The sequence below is a fragment of the Barbus barbus genome (assembly GCF_936440315.1).
Source record: "Barbus barbus genome assembly, chromosome: 1".
NCBI lineage: Eukaryota > Metazoa > Chordata > Actinopteri > Cypriniformes > Cyprinidae > Barbus > Barbus barbus.
In genome coordinates, this window is record NC_136729.1 from 41503437 (window position 1) to 41520121 (window position 16685).

The 16685-nt window shown below is 36.6% G+C and overlaps 3 protein-coding genes across 17 annotated transcripts in view; 2 read left to right on the plus strand and 1 right to left on the minus strand.

The window, feature by feature from the left end:
* The window catches only part of LOC306874220 (ubiquitin carboxyl-terminal hydrolase 47-like), a 35098-nt gene extending 30559 nt beyond the window's left edge, over window positions 1-4539 (plus strand). For both annotated transcript variants that reach the window (XM_079424101.1, XM_079424100.1), the window contains exons 24-28: window positions 73-191; window positions 282-412; window positions 491-538; window positions 620-750; window positions 1887-4539. In XM_079424101.1, the coding sequence (XP_079280227.1) occupies window positions 73-191; window positions 282-412; window positions 491-538; window positions 620-750; window positions 1887-2061 (604 nt within the window). In that variant the 3' untranslated portion in view covers window positions 2062-4539. The remainder of the gene's footprint in view (window positions 1-72; window positions 192-281; window positions 413-490; window positions 539-619; window positions 751-1886) is intronic.
* LOC306874273 (dickkopf-related protein 3-like) lies at window positions 4281-13677 on the minus strand. 6 transcript variants are annotated; one of them, XM_079424207.1, is made up of 8 exons: window positions 13558-13677; window positions 12103-12280; window positions 11147-11272; window positions 10150-10227; window positions 8320-8412; window positions 6354-6495; window positions 6117-6273; window positions 4283-5387 (listed from the first exon to the last, which is right to left on the minus strand). In XM_079424207.1, the coding sequence occupies exons 2-8, from the start codon at window positions 12226-12228 to the stop codon at window positions 5300-5302; spliced, it is 810 nt and encodes a 269-aa protein (XP_079280333.1). In that variant the 5' UTR covers window positions 12229-12280; window positions 13558-13677; the 3' UTR covers window positions 4283-5299. The 6 variants fall into 6 exon arrangements, with proteins under 6 accessions (XP_079280336.1, XP_079280331.1, XP_079280334.1 ...); XM_079424210.1 differs by lacking the exon at window positions 8320-8412 and having other exon boundaries at window positions 4281-5387; window positions 13558-13614; XM_079424205.1 differs by lacking the exon at window positions 13558-13677 and having other exon boundaries at window positions 4281-5387; window positions 12103-12344.
* LOC306874232 (F-actin-monooxygenase MICAL2-like) overlaps window positions 13503-16685 on the plus strand; it is a 65505-nt gene continuing 62322 nt past the window's right edge. For all 9 annotated transcript variants that reach the window (XM_079424123.1, XM_079424122.1, XM_079424126.1 and 6 more), the window contains exon 1: window positions 13503-13689. The gene's annotated coding sequence lies outside the window, so the exon portion shown is untranslated. The remainder of the gene's footprint in view (window positions 13690-16685) is intronic.

The window sequence follows — 16685 nt, forward strand, 5'->3', positions numbered from 1 at the left end:
CACTGACTCACAGCGCAGGACGATTAATGCCTCAGAATACTAACACGATGTGTGTCGCTCTGTGTGTCACAGGTTTAGACTCAGGAAGAAGACCTGGAAGAACCCAGGCACAGTGTTTCTGGATTATCACGTTTATGAGGAGGACATCAACATCTCCAGTAACTGGGAGGTGTTCCTAGAAGTCCTTGAAGGTGAAGACCATCATGGCCATCACAGTTGTCATAAATATTCTTGTCCAACAGCCCATATATTTTGTCATTCAATGACTTTCTTGCTTGTAGAACCGGAGCGGATGAAGTCCATGTCCCAGTTGGCGGTTTTGACCCGTCGCTGGTGCCCAGCCCAGATGAAGCTGGAGGCCTTCCGGGAGGTGGTGCTGGAGAGCAGCAGCGTAGAGGAGCTCAAGGAGAAGGTATGTGTAATATAAAATGCTTGGAATTCTTTGTTTTCCTCTTCATTTGAGTGCTAATGTCATATTTTGTTCTCTCAGCTCAGTGAATTGAGTGGAATTCCTCTTGAGAATTTGGAGTTTGCCAAGGTACGGCAGTCTTTGCGTATCAGATTTGGTTGAGTTTCAGATGCCCTTCCTTCAGATCTGACTGGCTTGTTTCTCCTACAGGGACGAGGAACTTTTCCTTGTGACATTTCAGTGTTGGAGATCCATCAGGATTTAGATTGGAATCCTAAAGTCTCCACCCTCAATGTCTGGCCACTCTACATCTGTGATGATGGTGCCGTCATCTTCTACAGGTAAAGCCTTTCCCTTTCACATACAAACTTGATTATTAGTTTTCAAACTAGTTAAGTAATGAAATGATATGCAAAAATAGTCAGCGAGTTGTCAAAGACTTGTTTAGCTGGTTCTATGAAATAGCTATGTATTATATTATATTATTATATTTATTGAACATAATTATTTCTTTCCTGTTTTAACAATGTAGTTTTAATTGTTAAAGATAATTGCAAATGTTAACCAGATTTGTATTGTTACATTTTCAGAATCAACCAGTTTTTGTGTTGTCTGAAAGGTTAGTTTAGTTGGTCCTGTGAAAACTCTTTACAATTAGGCTAGTGTATGTTAGTTATGTTAGGCTGGTTATATATTACATTTATTGTATTTGACTGAATTAGTGTTGAATTGTTTTAATAATAATAGTAATAACAACTTTGTCAAATTTCAACCAGCTTTGTATTGTTACAATGTTGGTAGTGTATGTAAATGAACAATGTGTACTTTTAATTTTCTTATCTGCATCCAGAGATCCCTGTTTTTTGTTTTTTTTTGGCAAAAGTCCACAAAAAGTGTCATCTAGCTGTCTTAAGTCCTGGTTAAATAATAATATTTTAAATAAGTTTATAGGAATGTTATATATTTGTTATATTCATATATTTTAGAAGTTATTATATGATGTTATATATTATATAGTTTAGTAAATATTTAATTATTGTCTGAATAATAAAGTAAATAAATGTTTTGGATTCTGCCAATGAGGCCGTTTGACCGACATGTCAAACAACCAATCACAGGTCGTTTCGTTCAGTGTCACGTCTCCCAGAAATCCTGTATAATTCAACCAATCCGATAACGACTTTGAAACTCCTGAAGTGTTTCCACTTTTGTGTGCCATATGCATCAGACGTTTAGCCAGCGGTCCGTGGGCGTGATGTCTGAGGCTGAGACTAATACTAACCTTAATGTAAATCCACAAGTCAAAATTATATCATAAATTAGTTATTTTAAATAAAACTACCGTTAATTTAAATATTAACATTGTTATTAAAGATAAATACTATTTAGATAAACCGACTAGTCATCTTAATCTGTAATCAACTAGTTGCTTGTTGGTCAGTTAGTCAACCATGCATTTCTGCGCCCGTCTCTGCAGGGACAGCACCGAGGAGCTCATGGAGCTGTCTGAGGAGGAGCGCAATGAACTGATGAAGAAAGAGAGCAGCCGCCTGCTGAAGACCGGCCACCGGGTCAGCTACTCCCCCCGCAAAGAGAAGGCCCTCAAAATTTACTTAGACGGAGGGCCCACCAAAGACCCTGGACAGGATTGAGAGGGGGAGGACTCTATCCTTCCCTATTTTCTATCTGGCCTGCCCGCTGCAGTGTAGCGCTGCCTCGCCAGCGACCCTGGCGTTTGGGCCCCACGTTGAATCAACGTCACCAGTGCTGTCCGGCTGCCGCTCTCCTCTTTGAGCTCCAGAACGCATAGCGTGGCTCAGAGTACTATTGTGCACCATAGTTTATTGTACTGTAAAGTTTAAAGGGAAGTGCAAAAGCTATTTCAAGTTCAATATCATTCAGATAAATCAATTTAATAATACAGAGATGGGTGCATTCGTTAGAGGAAAGGTGGCAGTTTGGGAGAGATATTTTATCACCCTCTTCATTTCTTTCATCTGTTTGCACTCTCAGTGCACCATCTCCATTGATTTTCGTCCCGTCGTTCTGCATTTGCTGTTTGTCCATCACTCACTCTCTGATTTTGAGGTGCGATCGAACGCATCGAATTCTCACGTTCTCAACGTCCCGAGTCTGTTCAGCACTCGAGCACAGCGCGTAACGTATCCAGCCACCTCCGAACGCCCGCAGGGGTGACGGCACTGCTCATCTTCCATTGCGTAGATCTCTTTGATCGACTCCAATTGACACTTTCACTTGAAGTTTTGGGTATGATGCTCTCACTTGAATATTGGGATATCTCTCCTTTTGTTTATTTAACACATAGTTGTGAAATTAAATGCTTCTTTTCGGGCTGAAGAGGTTCTCTTCTTGCAGTTCATGCTTCCTTTTGTGTGTGTGGGTGTCGCCCACTGACTGCTGAAGCCCCGCCCACTTCGTAGGGAGCTCCACCCTTTTCCTTTCACTACACTTCCTATTGGGGCTAGTGACACTGGTACATATGAATTTGCAAGCCTTTAAGAGTAGGGCGATATGAATCAAGTAGTGCGCTTCGTTCACCCGATTCTTTCGTTTTTTTCTTGTAAATTATTTCACTACAGACTGATGACGACGTTAGGTCTTGTGAGTGACTTTTAATGGCACGCGTTTTAATTTTTTGATCTGTACTCGGCTTTTCTTTTTCCATTTAGACATGTCCTGTGTTCTTTTTCATTTTTTGTTTTTATTTCTGCACAATGTGAACAGAGCCTGTGGGTTCGGATGTGGCAGGTTTGCGTGTGTGCATGCGTGGAAATGCTTCTCGCTGCTGTTTTCTCGTAGCTGGAAAGCGGAGGTTGCAGATGCCCCATTGGAGGAGCACCAGTGTTGGAGCTTGACCGAACCTCTGCAGGTTCCTGGGCTCCTAATGCTGCCACAAGCTGTTCACAGTAGACATGCCAATACTGAAATAAAAAGCAACAATCAGTCTCTGTCTGCCTGCTTCCAGGTTGACGTATATGAAGAGCTCATATTTTAAAGAATATTATCTGCTATTTTATGGGGTTATGTAAGGAATCAAATTTTGCTTGATTTTATGAAATTATACTAGAAATTATATAAAACAATGTTAGCATACTATAACCTACAAAACATTAAGATGTCTTTAAAAGGGATAGTTCACACAAAAAATAATTTTTTTCATCATTTACTCACCCTCAAGAGTTTTTCTTCTGTTGAACGTAAAAAGATATTTGAACTATGTTTGTTACCAAACAGTTGACGATAGCCATTGACTTCCATAGTATAAAAAATACTCTAGACGTTAATTGCTACCATTTTTCGAAATATCATCTTTTGTGTTCAACAGAGGAAATAAATTCATACTACTTCAGAACGACTTGTAACCATATGAGTGTATGCGAGTAAAATAATTGTAATTTTGGGTGAGCTATTCCTTTAAGCTGAAATTATAAATAGTAATAATTTCACATGTGCAGGTGGTGTTTGCGTGGTTTAAAGGTGTGGTCACATTAATGGCATTTCATGCAAAAAATGTCCTTTGTTGTCAAGTAGAGTAATATATGAAGCACAGCTCAAAAAGAAGTCACTTTCAAACTAAGTGGCTTTCTGTTGGGCAATGGGCAGATCCACATGACCAACTTGAACCCATTGTGAAATCTGCAAGGGGAAATCTTTGCCCTTGTGCAAAATTCACAATTGCATGGATGAATTCCTATTGAAATGGATGCATTTAGTCTGCGAAAGTTCTCCAACTGAATTTTAAAACCACACTTTTAAGGTGAAGTCACATTAGCAATATTTAGGCAAAATTTTGCGGGCACAAAAATGTCTGTTGTTAATAGTGTAGCATAGCTCACACAGAAGTCATTTTCAAACCAAGTTGCTTTTTTATTGGTCAATACAGCAAATTCACGCATTGTGAAATCTGCATGGGGAAATCTTTAACACTCGCGAAATTGGCAGATTCCTATTGAATTGACTGTATTTCATCTATGAAAAATTCGGCAAACAACAGTAAATGTGACCACACCTTTACAACCTTTTAACAAAAAAAATAAATCAAATTATTGCAACTAATATAAGTGGATATCTTGCGAAAAATTCAAGACTTTGGTTCATATTATATACATAAAAAAATATAAACAACATGTTTTTCAATCTTTTTATTTTCTGGAGCAAGTTTGTGTTTATTACCTGGGTAAATAACAAGAGGTTTCTTGTATGGGTGCTTCACATTGGCTGCTACACTAAACTAAGATGATTGGCTCTCAACAGAGATTTCCTCTTTACATTTTTCTGCCTGATGTATTCTTAAAGCATTAATACTGTACATTAATAATAAGTGCTTCTTTCCAATGCACAGAAGCTACAGTTGAGCTCCAACACTTGAAGGCTGTTCACACTGACAATGACTTGATCTGCTGGATGCCCAAATATTACTGCTGGGCTGCCTAACAGGCCATAGCTTTGAAAATCTGATCATAAATCCAATTAAATAAATAATTATCATATGTAAAAGTGCATGAATCAGAGTTGCAGGGAATGTAACTCACTCAACTACAGTAGCTCACGTGTGACTGTTGCATTCAAGCTCATTTGTTCACTTTTCTAAGTTCATTTGTGTCATCTGACGCCTCCAGCCATCACCATCACTCATATCCCCTCAAATCGCCAACTTTCTTTGAAAATGAAAGACTTCCAGGCAGCTTGATACTTTCAAATCGCTGTCAGTGTGAACGGTCTTTAGATTCAGGCCTTCTGCTGCACATTCACAGCTGTTTAGCTGATTATAATGAAGGCGTTTCCTACAAAGCTTTGGAGTGATAATGAAGCGTTCATGTCTGTTTCAGCAGCTTCTCTTCATCTGTCTGTCAAACAGGCTGATTCTCATTAGATGATGTAGTCAATCTCAGAGTAGAGAGTGTCGGTGAGCTCCTCCTCGCTGGAGTTCTGACTCTTCAGGCACAGTGCACCTCGTCTGATAAAGAGAGAGACCATCATTTCTCATTACTATTTCATATATTACTTCATGAAGTCAAGAAAGAAGTATTTTATGATCAATGAAAAATACAGGAAAAACTACGGTAATATGAAAAATATTTGAAATGTGATTTATTCATGTGATGCAAAGCTGAATTTTCAGCATCATCGTCGTCTTCAGTGTCACATGATCATTCAGAAATCATTCTAATAAATGATTTGCAGCTCAAGAAACATTTTTTATATTATCAGTGTTGAAAAACTTTGCTGCTTAATATTTTTGTGGAAACCTTTTCAGGATTCTTTGATGAATAGAAAGAACAGCATTTATTTGAGATAGTCTTTTGTAAGATTATAAATATCTTTACTCTCACTTTTTAGCAGTTTAATGCAACCTTGCTGAATAGAACTATTAATTTCTTTAAAAAAAAAAGCTCTTACTGACCCCAAACGTTTTTCTAAAATAATGCATATAAAATAAGTTGATCACTAAAAACTAGAGTTGGGCCAGGAACCTATTGTCATTGGGGTTGCTGCAAATATCTGCATATTAGAATGATTTCTGAATGATCATGTGACACTCAAAAGTGGAGTAATGATGCTGAAAATTTAGCTGTGCACCACCAGAATAAATTACATTTGAAAATGCATAATATATAATATTTAAATATGCACATATTTGTCATGTTAAGTGAAAACAGCCAGAAAATGATGGCTTCTTTCTTACCCAAGATGTTGGCACTGCAGATCACCGGCACATGGACAGTGCTCTTGAGGACCCTCCCCCTTCAAATCCCAGGACAGCAGCTCCATCAGGTGATTGGCTGAAATGATGCAGCGCTCACGTTCTATTGGCTTAGAGATGCACACTGGGAACAGCAGGGCTGAAAATTTAACAATATATGCACTGTTCAGCAGATGAAGATGTAACATGCTCATATGTTATGGTGCAAGATGTTCATACCTTTATGGAAGGCACAACAGAACTCCTCCTTACAGTCCCTCTGGTACTGACAGAGGGTTCCTGCTTCTCCCTTTGTGCTGTTTGCACACTGACCCCACACACACAGCTGTCCCGCACAGCATTCCTCATCTTTGGTGCACGTCTGAGGGGAATACAGGACATACAATGACTTGAGACAGCTCAAAATATTTCAGCATACATATTTCATGCATATATTGAATCAAACAATTAATTCTTTCAGGACACTGATGCATAGTAATGCATTCCAATAACACTTGAGTGTTTACTCTCACTACACATTTTTCACGAACAATTATCCAAGTAACAGTACATTTAAGACTAGACTTAACCAGACTTAGCCTGTACAAACATTAGTGCCAGGGTGTTGCTAAAGTGTTCTGAGTAAGAATAAGAATCATTAGGAATTTAATGATTTAGATTTAATCATATCAGAAAAAGCACAGTATTGCATTTACAGCCCTCAGCATTGTGTTATAATCAATTAAGATTACAATGGAACAGGTTTAACATCTCAGAAATGTCAAATAATTCTTGTAAAAGATCTTTACACAGGCAAAAATGCAAACTTGTGGTTCAGTATGTGAATCAGTTGGTTAACCGCACTGGCTGATTCATAGTTATGATTCATTCACTAAAATAATCTGGCTCATAATTAATTCATTCTGTAATTAGACTGTACTGGTTGCAATGTATGCTACTGATTCACTTTAAAAAATGGTTCATGGGTGTCATTCATTCAGGAATTGGACTCCATTGGTTGCGCTATATCAAAGACTATAGGACTTTGGCTATATGCCGTTGGTTCACTAAATAGACCTGGTTCATAAGAGTTATTTAGGATTCAGACTCCACTGGTTGTGCGGCATGCTATTGATTCACTAAAAAGTACTGGCTCACATGAGTCATTTGTTCAGGAATCGGACCATTGCAATTATGTGCTATTGAAACATTAAAAAAATGGTTAATAAGAGTCATTAGTGTGAGAATCAGACTCCTCCACTGGTTGTAAGTTATTGATTCACTAAAAGAAAAAGAGTCATTAAGTCAAGCTCAAATGAGTCATTCATTAGCGAATCAAACTATGTAGGTTACACTGTATGCTATTAATTTAGTAAAAAGTACTTTCTCATAAGAGTCATTTGTTAGGCAATCAAACTCTACTGGTGGTTCTGTATGCTATTGATTCACTAAAAAGAACTGGCTTATAAATCATTTGTTCAAGAATCAGACTCCTCAGGATGTGCTGTATGTTTATTGCTTCACCAAAAAGAACCAGTAAATAAGAGCTATTTAGGCTCACAAGAGTCATTCTTTAATATTCTTGTCATTCATCTCAGTGCAGGCCTCCAATGTATTTTTTTCACCCTTTTATCGTCTGCCAAAAGTAAATCTTAGAAAGCTATTAGCACAATGTTCCATACATATGGTTATGTTTGTTCAAAGCCTTACCAACAAGGCTCTCTAACAAGCAGAGCAGACACAGTTTGTTTTGATTGGGTGTTAGAATCCGCTTCAACAATATCCTGCAAGAGTAATGCACATCTGTATTCTGCTTAGTTGGCTACCCTACTTCCTGTGCCGCGAGGTGAACTCAATATGTCCTATCTTGGGCCAGAGAAGCTGCTCATATTTAGCAATCTGCGCACTTTGATGTGAAACCCAAAGGAGAAATGCTTCGGCATATCAGATTCCAGGTGCACTCGTACTGCAATGCAGTCACAATGCAGCTCATTGCAGGCACATGTTATTGGAAAGCCACATTACTGGCTATTATATTTGTGTAGAGACCCAGAGCAAGCAGAAAATAATGCGCAAATGAAAATTACTACGGACTTGGCTGAACACCTAACATGTAATAAGCAAACTTGACGATCTCTTACTGGATAACAGCAGAGGTCAAGTGTACTTAAAATGTGCCTGGTCTGTGAAATTTGAAACCGATTACCGCATCAGTGTGTTTGCAGGACAGACACTTTGAGCTCTGTGTTTCGTAGAGACAGTAGCTGCCCTTCTCACAGTCTTCATCAATGATACACTCCTGAGAGACAGAAGAAAATCTTCAAGAAGGGACAGATCGAGCAACATGTGAACTAAAATAGGAGTCATAACCCACACATCTATTTGAGGAACTAATCAATAGCAGAGCTGTATTTCACCACAAAGTTAAAACAACATTCACAGGATTTTGGGAGGATATGAGGTGGTCATATGATAGGTGCAGTATTTTTCTACATCCCCACATTTAGGCTGATGCTGAAGTGTTGGACAAAAAGCTTTTTATCCCTTAATGCTCCATTTTCATCCTGGTTCATAAATATTTGACAGAGGCAAAAGTCATCCCTTCCATTATCTTTAGAAGAAACAAACGAGTGATTTTTAAACATATTAAATACAATCACAGGGACAGTTTATCCAAATAAATGAATTCTGTCATTTACTCACCCTCATGGCATTCCAAACCTGTATGACGTTTTTTCTTTTGCAGCACACAAAAGATATTTGAAAGAACATCGGTAACTAAACCATTCTAGATACCATTGACTTTCATTGTGTAGAAAAAAACTCAAATTATCTTCTATGTTCCACTGAAGAGAAAAAGACATGAAATTGCATGAGGGTGAGCTATATTTTTGGATGAACTATCCTTTTAAGGACCATTTGTGATTTTAGTCAATGTCTGTTTGGTTGTCGAAAGGCTAGTACACTCCTAAATGTTTATTTGTGCAAATATACATATTTAAAATGGAAAAGCATCATCTGGGAAAAAATAGGCCAAAATATTGATGACTCATCCTGCACTACACAGATTTTTGTCCAATCAAATGCTGTCTAGAACGAATGTCCCACCTGCAACTGACTAGCAAATCATCGTTCATGAGATTTTATGTCTATTAGCTATTTTAAAATGGGAGGATGAGCCTAACTTCCTGTTTCAACAGGAAATACATCAATACAGGATGGAAAACAGGGGTCATGAAAATAATTCACACTTCTGATTTAATTTATTTGGTTTATAAATGTATGGTCATTTTCAGATCACTCAGATGAGTATATACGATATTTTAACCCTATAAAGCCTACTGTGTCATATTGATATGCAAATTTCTAATGCCTCTAAATTATGCTGGAAAACCATCTAATTGATAGTTTATACTTTAAGGTTGTGGCACACTTCTTTTTACTGTGAAATCTTAAATGATTTCAATAAAGTAAACATAATAATTTTATACATTGTTGTTTCCTCCTCGAGTATGAGCTCCATCATACCATCTGAGCCTTAAAATATGAAATATGATACTCAATAACAGACAAGCAAACTTTTTTGGTGATATTGTTTAAATTTTATCGAAAGGTGTTCAATAAACTGTTCAATAAACTATAAACTGGCTTGTGCTTTTGGTTTCTTAGTCTGAGCTTCCTGGATGACTGGAATTAGTGGATTTAAAATGCCAAATGCATCCGTAAAGACGAGATCCGTCGATTATCTGGCGATATCTTGCCTTGTCAGCTGAACTGTCACCTCAGATCCAGAACCCTGCGAGCTAAAAGAACATGTCAATACACAGCAGACAGCCTTATTTCAGTCAAGACGGGAAATTAAAGCTGAGGAAGAGTATTCCTCTTCCCGAACACTATTCCTCCTGACTTCTCTGAGAAGATGTGTGCAAATAAAAGGATTTGGTTGTGGTCTGGCTGAGCAAGATAAATACCAGGTTTTTCAGACACAATTAGACGGAGACAAAAAAAAGATAAGACAGACGGACAGAAAGCTTACGTGATCAATGCTGTTCTCTTTATCTCTGGGTTGTATGGTTGTCAAGTTGTTTGTCTCTTCGGTTGAATTGTCCGTTGTCTGGGAGTAAAAACACAGAAATGAATTTAGTCACTAATATTATCATGCATTTAACGTGATGGGACATTCATTTTGAATATTTTCAGATTGTACATTATCCCACTTATTACTTAACACGTTAATGAATAAATGGACTCAAAATAATGATTTGAGATATACTTTTAGTATGTGAGAAGAAACTGGAGAATGACATGAAATATAATAGGAAACTAGTTGCCTAGGACAATATCAGTTATACAGGTAAAATTCCCCTGCAGTTACTAATTTTATCCCTCAAAATGTTTAGAATTTTCTTTCATCCCTTAAAATGGCTTGAGTATAATTCTACATCTTTACCTCATTTAGTAAACAATATATGAATATGCAAATGAGTCCCCGCCTCCACTCGATCACACCAGCTCAAACCTGCTTCGTTTTAACTCAGTGAACTAAAGTAGTGAATGCTACACTATGGCAATATTAAATTAATTCATTTAATGTATGAACCAGAAACTCATTCTAAAGAAGAAGAGGAAAATGAATTATACAGAGCCATCTTCATGCCCATCTATCAGAATGGGAATGCATGTCAAGTAACACTCTGTACAATGTTGGAAATTGATTTCATGTTAATATGTGTTGCTAATGCTACCCAACCTGTGTCATTAGAAAGCTAATGATCTGAAAAGCCCCGTCCCGTGAGTTGACGGAATTGGTTACATGTTTGTAATGGTAGGAAATGGACGTGTTTTTAAGACTGTCTTTGGTATAACTGCAGATTTAAGGAGAAAATGCTCAGCGAAGGTTTTGAATTTGCAAACTTGATCTTCACCAAAGGGGGTCTTTAATTGGTCATTATGCCAAATGATCTGACCAATCAGAATCAAGTATTGTGGAGAGTCATATAATTGTATTTAAAATGAAAAAGCTCTTTACCCACCTTATTGATTCTCTCAGCAGTATAAATGGATTGATTCCCAGCTATGATTTCAATACTACTGTAATTTTGGAGATTTGAAGAGACATTGTGTGGATGGAGGCTGGATTTTGCTGTCTCATTGTCCATCTGAGAAAAAAGGGAAATGCTGCAATAAGTACAATTTTGATGTAAAGGTTTCCATAACTTGTGACCAATGAATTTCCATAACTTTTTCAGTTCTTGATTACTGGGGTAAGTGGGATTTAAAAAAATATTTTACAGACAGTCACTGTCCTCACAAAAAGCAATTTCTAACTAATTAAATATTTTAGTTCTGGGCATAGCAAGAGGCAAAAACTAAAGTATTTTATGATTTGCCCAACTTTATAATTCTTAATAATGTGAAACTTCATAACGAGTTCCCTCAAAGTGGAAATTGTCTAAAGGATTAATCAGTAATATTAAATTATATATAAATATATATTTATAAACCCACTTTAGATTTTACCCCATTAAGCATGCACTGACTATTTTTGTGTAAAGAGTAAAACTGATAATCAATTGAACCAACAATATGTATATTTATATTCATTCACTTACATTCATGATCATCAGTTTTTATATCAAGTTGATGAAATCTCTGAAGAATAACACCTAGCAATGGTATTCCCAGGTAAAACAGTATGAAAAAGTGTAGTTTAAGATGAAAATAATCCTCATTGGTCATAACAATATTAGTCAGTCTCAGTTGAAAATGTAATTCTGCTTTCTAATATCTCATATCATATCCATACTATCTAATTAAGCTGATGGATCATTTATAGGAAAAGTCTGCTCAGATTTGGCATGTGCTGCAGCCAATGATGCTATTATTAAAACTCAAAAGCTATTAGTTGTGAGAGATGTTTAAAATCATCTACTCTGAGAGAGATGCATTAATGAAGAACAATAATTCGACTGTATTTTGAAGCAAAAACCTGATGCACCGCGTCCTCCAGCTTCTGCTGCGTGTCCTCCATCAGTTCCTCCACCTCTTTAAACATATCGCTCAGTGTCGTTTGTCCTTCTTCTACATTTGTTTCCATGTTTGCAATGATGTCCATGTCTGTTTTGGATATCTCGGGGACAATTCCATGGACGATGGCCAGACACAGGCTGAATCCGAGCAGAAACATGTTGACAGAGCGGCTGGTGTCTGTACAGTGTGTGTGTGTGTGTGTGTGTGATCAGACAGCGGCTCGTGTCTGTGCAGAGTGTGTCTGTGTGTGTGTGTTTGTGCTCTGTGTGTGTGTGTGTGTGATCAGAGGAGCTCCAGCTGCACGAGGCGAGGCGAGGTGCCACACAAACACAAACCTCTTTGTAGCTACTGCATCTCTAGCTATTCACATTTACTGCATATGGGAGATTTTCAGTGAATTTACGCAAATTTGACGTGCAAATCAACTGTGACGAACAATTACAATAGGCTATTTTAGTTATTTGATTCACAACGTTTCGTATTCAGTTTGTTATTTGTTTGTTGCATTTATTATAGGCTTTATTTATTTGTAATTACCTAGATGTAGGCCTCTTTTTATGCAATAAAACATATTATGTATTTTTATGTTTTTTTTTTATATGATTAAACAAGCAATCAGGCGTAGTAAACCCTACTCATTTCCCCTTATTAAAAAGTGCTACACAAATAAATTATTATCTTTGCTTCTACAATTATTATTATGGTAACACTTTAGAATAGGGAACACTTATTCACTATTAACTACGACTTTTCCCTCCATAAATTCCTAATTTGCTGCTTATTAATAGTTAGTAAGGTAGTTGTTAGGTTTGGGTATTGGGTAGGATTAGGGAGGTAGAAAAAGGCATTAATATGTGCTTAATTAGTTCTGGCTAATATTCTATGCATGCTAATAAGCAACTAGTTAAGAGACCCTAAAATAAAGTGTTACCATTATAGGTATTATTATTATTACTAGCCTATTATTTGCTTTTTTTTTTGTCCATGGAAAAAAGTCATAATGTCCAAAATTGCATTGAATTTGGGCAAACTGCGTGTTAGATCCACGCGGTGGCGCTATTGTCTAGTTTGAGTTTGACCATATCACCGCAGGGAAGAGTTCATCTTAAACAGTTGAAATAGTTAAACAATTAAAATAATAAGCTCACAGATAATGAGAGATGTTATCAGTGATTCTGTGGTTTATTGTTCACCTTTGCGTCCTAACATGAAGTGTGTTATCAAGAATGAAAAAAGCATGAACTATCAGCTGTTATTGTTCCGGAAGTCTACAGAGCGAGTTAAATACCTTATTGTTGGATAATGTCAACAGTAATGTTTTCATATAGAACAGTCTATAAACACTACTACACTTCATTTCAGACATTAGGTTCTGCCTCCACTATTAAGTGCACAGAGCCAATAAGAAACCCACCTTCACTTGTCCTCAAACGTCATGTATAGCCTCCATCTGCGGATGATAGCAGTATATAAAGTGATTGCGGATCTGACACATGCCTGCAGCTCCAGTCACAGATCAACACATGAGCGTCACACGAGCACAAAAGTAAGTGCCTGCTTATTTCAAATAGTTATTTTGAGTATCTGTAATCCTGTGTTGTGTGAGGAGAGTATTTGCTGTTGAATCATTTCTGTCTGTTGAGTTCTAATGACTTCGGTTCAGCTTCACCTGCTCAAACAATCGTTGTTGTAAAACGTTTTCTAATTAATTTGAGTAAGCTTGATTAAAATAGTTTAGTAGGGAATCTATATGTACAGAAGAAGAGGAAGCTACGCTTCTGTTTTTAAATGGCATCTTTTCATTGTTATTTTAATAATCAAATCAATTGTTATTAAGGGTGCAGTTACACAATTTCAAAATGCTTATAGTATGTCAATTACTGCACACAGAAAGAGAGAGATAAAGGTATTTTCACACTTAAAATGTATGAATATCCTAACATTATAACAAAATATCAAAGCCACTTTTCAGGGAAAACAAATAAGTTTGTTCAAATGATAAAACAAATATTGTTATATAAATATATATAAAATAAAATGTCAAAATCAGCTTGGTTTTACTTGCAAATCTAAAATGCGAAGGTCTGAGAAAAGCTCTAGCATCATTTGTTTGCAGATTGTCTCTCCAATGAACAACCAGACATGTTTAAGTTTGACTTAAGTGTCCAAAAGTGTCTCTTTAGGGCCATGTTGAATGAAATATGTTTTTTCCAAAAAATAAAACATAAAATAATTGCACCTTGTTACATCACTCATTTGAGTGAATTTGATCAAATATGAAATTTAAAGAGGTTGTATGTATTTTTGGACCTTCTAAGACTCATCTGAACTTTTTATTGAAAATGCAACTGCTTGTGCGCTTTGTCTCAAGGAGAGAGATGAATGATTGGTTGTTCTCAGTGAGAAAGATAATACTCTCTTTAATGTTTCTTCAAGGAATCAGTGGCTTGTTCAGTAACCTGCTCTTGAACTTGTGCGAAGTTTAGTAGATTTAACACCACTCGATTTTCACAGATTTCTTTGTCCAGATCTCAATGAGACTTTTAGAAATATATTCCAGACAGGTAATATTGGGAAACTGGAAATTCACCCTTTGGATATTCAGCACTTTCACCTTTTGGACTTTAAACTCACCATTGTTTGCGCTCAACCAGAAGTTTGCTATCTGGAGAGGACAATCAAGCAAAATATTGATGTTGTAACCCATCTAGTCATCTCAGTAACAAAGAACCATGGCAGAACCATTATTTTTAAGATTGGTGTTTAATATAATACATTATAATGCATTCAAAGTGTCAGTTATGCGTTTTTTGGAAAAAACTGCAATTGCAGTAACACACGTTATTATTTTTCAAAAACATCATAATGTAAACATAGTAAACTTTAGAATGTATTTCAATTTCTATTATAAGATATTATGCGTATGTTTATGATATACTATAAATACAGACTCTGGTGAACTAGTTCTGTGAGATTTGTGATGAACGAGGCAGCCACAAAACAGTTTCATCTTCCTCTTTGAACTTCCTGTCTTACAAAACTGAAAACATCTCTTTTCCTCATGAGGACGTGATTCAGACTTCCTAATTATATTATTATTTATTGCAAATTACAAAAGTTATTCCGTCAGAGCAATTCAAGTTGCAAGTACCAGCTTTATGTTTTTGCAGGCTTACATATTTAATCAGCAAATAATAAAAGTGATATGATTACATTTTAAATCACTTGACACTCTTATAACAGACGCATTGAAATCACCTCGACAGAGGTGATACATTCCTGTTTTTACAGTCCACATCGCATTCAACACTTTGAAAGTCTGATAAACATTCATCACATTTTTATTTAAACCAGCTTTCTGTTTGTTTGGCTGGAATTTCCTCAGTAACGGTCTGTTCTGTTGGCCACTACAGCGCAGTAGTGCAGCATCCCTCTGAAGATATCGCCTGGATCCGACACTGCCAAATGCAGTCTGCCAGTTGTGTGTACTGCACACTATGTACTCCAACACCCTCATTTATCAGAAGTTAGTCCATGTGTTACTGTTAAATAAGGAATTTCTACTGAGGAGCTTTGCCATGTTGATGTAAGCACATAAATAGTGCGGAAAGAATGCTTTTTGGCAGGACATGAAAATGATCAGGTTGTATGTAGATCTGGATGTTGGGCATCTGCTATACTTATAAATTTGTTTTTATACTCTGATCTGTTTAAACACTGGCCAACGATGTCCCCTTATTTGGTGTATTCACAAAAATGGCAGTTGGTAACCTTTGTTAAGCCTTTGTTATTACTGTTTTTTATACTTGGCATTAGTGATTTGTAGAGCTGGGGGACTGGGACTCCAACTCGGTCTCGGACTGCGATTTTGAATGAAGCTGGACTTGGATGGACTTGTACTCAAACATTACATGGACTCTGACATTTTGGAGAACAGACGAATTTGCGTCATGTGTAACATGAAAGATAAAAATTAAGTAAGCGCATAAAATTAATATAAAAAGACATTAATGAACGTCTCCCACACAAACTCAATTGGTTAAAGACTAGGACTAGACAAGGTGGACTCAGATCCAACACTGGTGATTTGACCAAACCCCTAAAATGAATTAATTATTTACTGTGTAAGTAACTCATACAGTTGGATTTGTATGGAAGTCTGTTTCCGCCACTGACAAAAAACACTTTTTATATCACAATGTGAGTTTGCATCTCTCAATTCAGACTTTTTTTCTCAGAATTGCATGATATAAATTTGCAATTTCAAATCATAATATCAGAACTGCAAGATTGCGAAAACTCGCAATTGCAAAAAATAAAGTCAGAATTGCGAGATGTAAACTCTTAATTCAAACAATTTTCTCTCTATTGCAAGTTTATATCTCGCAATTCTGACTTTTTTGTCATCAGAATTGCATGAAATAAATTTGCAGTTGCAAGTTATAAAATTGAGAATTGCAAGATATAAGCTTGCAATTGCGAAAAAATAAATTCAGAATTGTGAGATATAAACTCAGAATTGCAAGAAAAAAGTCAGAATTG